Source organism: Scylla paramamosain, unplaced genomic scaffold, assembly GCF_035594125.1.
Source record: "Scylla paramamosain isolate STU-SP2022 unplaced genomic scaffold, ASM3559412v1 Contig18, whole genome shotgun sequence".
In the NCBI taxonomy this organism is placed as follows: Eukaryota; Metazoa; Arthropoda; class Malacostraca; order Decapoda; family Portunidae; genus Scylla; species Scylla paramamosain.
In genome coordinates, this window is record NW_026973683.1 from 127,501 (window position 1) to 130,000 (window position 2,500).

General features: G+C 49.8%; 2 protein-coding genes across 3 annotated transcripts in view; both read left to right on the forward strand.

Moving 5' to 3' along the window:
• The window catches only part of LOC135097351 (uncharacterized protein DDB_G0271670-like), a 40,922-nt gene that overhangs the window by 36,260 nt on the left and 2,162 nt on the right, over positions 1-2,500 (forward strand). The window contains exon 5 of the mRNA XM_063999158.1: positions 1,476-1,576. Within this exon, the coding sequence (XP_063855228.1) occupies positions 1,476-1,576 (101 nt within the window). The remainder of the gene's footprint in view (positions 1-1,475; positions 1,577-2,500) is intronic.
• LOC135097366 (proteoglycan 4-like) overlaps positions 1-2,500 on the forward strand; it is a 4,651-nt gene that overhangs the window by 725 nt on the left and 1,426 nt on the right. The window contains exon 2 of one of the 2 annotated variants that reach the window (XM_063999188.1): positions 1,554-2,500. This exon is cut by the window's right edge and continues 1,426 nt beyond it. In XM_063999188.1, coding sequence (XP_063855258.1) covers positions 1,609-2,500 — 892 coding nt within the window. In that variant the 5' untranslated portion in view covers positions 1,554-1,608. Of the gene's footprint in view, positions 1-1,475 lie in introns of both variants that reach the window. The other variant, XM_063999189.1, reaches the window with a different exon arrangement.

Here is a 2,500-nt window from a genome sequence, read left to right on the forward strand (position 1 = left end):
GAGAGAGAGAGAGAGAGAGAGAGAGAGAGAGAGAGAGAGAGAGAAGTTAATGAAAAGAAATACAGAAATATAGAAGTAAAATAAAAGATACATATTGATAAAACTGAGTAAATGAAAAAAAAAAGGAGAAAAAAGTTCAAGAAAAGAGAGAAATAAAAAAATGTAAATGAGATTATTAAATTGAATAAAGGTATGAAAAAAAGAGAGAAGGAAGATAAGAAAAGAAAAAAAACATTAAGAAAATAAAACGAAAAAAAGGAAAAAAAAGCAGAACATGAAAATAAACGTAAGATAAAGAAATAAGGAAGAAAATGAAAGAAAATAGAGAAGAAATAAAAGCAGAAGGAAATAACTATGAAAATTAGTAAATAAAAGTAAATAAAAAGAAAAAAAGGGAGAAAAATATTGGACAGGAAAGGACAAGGAAAATAAAATGAATCTAAAGAAAAAGGAACAAGGGAATAACGTTTTTAAGGGAGACTATGAAATAAAAAATAATGGAAATGAGATACTATGTAATAAATAGTAATAAATGAGAGAGAGAGAGAGAGAGAGAGAGAGAGAGAGAGAGAGAGAGAGAGAGAGAGAGAGAGAGAGAGAGAGAGAGAGAATGATTTTTATTTACTTTTTCGGTTTTAGAAAAAAAAATTGAATGAATATTAATCTCTCTCTCTCTCTCTCTCTCTCTCTCTCTCTCTCTCTCTCTCTCTCTCTCTCTCTCTCTCTCTCTCTCTCTCTCTCTCTGTTATCGCACTTTCATAATCTTTCCCTCCATCTCTTAATCTCCTTCAAATACTCTCTCTCTCTCTCTCTCTCTCTCTCTCTCTCTCTCTCTCTCTCTCTCTCTCTCTCTCTCTCTCTCTCTCTCTCTCATTACATTTTGGGATGAGTTTTACATGCAGGAGGCGGTCAGCTGCATAAATCTTTGCCTGGATACTGTTAGGAGAGTGGGAGAGTGGGGAGAGAGGGAGAGTGGGGAGAGGGAGGGGTAGAGATAACACGAGATCAATGGAAGAGAGAGAGACAGAGAGAGAGAGAGAGAGAGAGAGAGAGAGAGAGAGAGAGAGAGAGAGAGAGAGAGAGAGAGAGAGAGGGGGTGGCAGCGTCAATCTCTCTCTCTCTCTCTCTCTCTCTCTCTCTCTCTCTCTCTCTCTCTCTCTCTCTCTCTGTTCTCCCACAAATTGCTTGTTTTTGTTTTCCTTCCTTACTAAGTGGCACATCTTGAGGTCCTTGTGTGGCCAGACATAGACACACACACACACACACACACACACACACACACACACACACACACACACACACACACACACACACAATTATTATTATTATTATTATTATTGTTGTTGTTATTGTTGTTGTTGTTATTATTTTGCACACACTCTTGGGGGTCGTGTAGAGTTTTGGGGGGAAGGTGTTGTGGGTCACTACAGTCGTGGCGGGAAGTGTCAATCGTTGTGTCGTGTGGTGGTGTGCAGGGAACAGGTGTCGGGAAGTGGCGCCCCCAGTGAGCAAGACGCGCATTGTGGGGCGCCGCTCGCTGACTAGTACCTCAGCCCCCAGGAAGCTATGCCGCAGCGTGGGTGACGCCCCCACACAGCCCTGACCACCATGACGGATATAGAAAAGAACTATTTCGCCTTCTGGCGGCGCCTGTCGCGGCGCAGTGCATCCAGCCCCGTGCTGTCCCGCGCCGCTCACACCTCCTCTCGCGCCCCACGCCCACAAGCGTCGCGCCCCAGCCGCCAGGTGCTGTCCTCCGAAAACCTGAGCACCGTGCCCGAGGAACGGCGCCTAGCTGCTGTCAGGGGTGGCGAGTGCCACTCGGCAGAGGACCTGCTGGAGGCCTCGCCGCTTAGGGGGCGCCGCGCTGCCTCCACGGGACACCTTTTCTCTTCCGGCGCCTCAAAGTCCACCGGCGCTCTGGAGCTGAAGGACGCTGCCAGGGAAGGGAAGAAGGGCAAGGAGGAGAAGAAAGTGAAGGAAGACAAAAAGGTGAAGGAGGACAAGAAGCGTCGCATGAGGCTGCACCTGGGCAAGGCGCGCCATCCCGCCGAGGGTCGCGCCAGAAAGCGAGGCCACAAGGATGCCCCGGACTCCCCCGCCGCCTCATCCTACCCGGACACTGCTGACAGCGGCGTGACGCGTTCGCCCTACGACTTCCCGTTGCCAGACATCGGGGACTGCGTGGCCTCGCCCACCTACGACATCCTCACGCCCTCGGAGCTCTACGAGCGCCGCTCCTCCCGCAGCGGCCGCGGCGCCTCGCAGCGCCTCACGCACGCTTCGTCCAGGCTCACTAGCGCGCCGTCAGCTTCCATAGGGGATCCGTCCTCCGCCCCTCAAGACAGGCACAGCCTGCAGCCTTCCTCCGCTGCCAAACCCCAGCCCCGGGAGTCTTCCTCGTCAGACCAGGCCACCCCACCTCCCTCCGAGCAGACCGCGATGCCAGGCCAACAGCAGCAGCAGCAGCAGCAGCAGATGGGCGAGGACAACGGGGAAT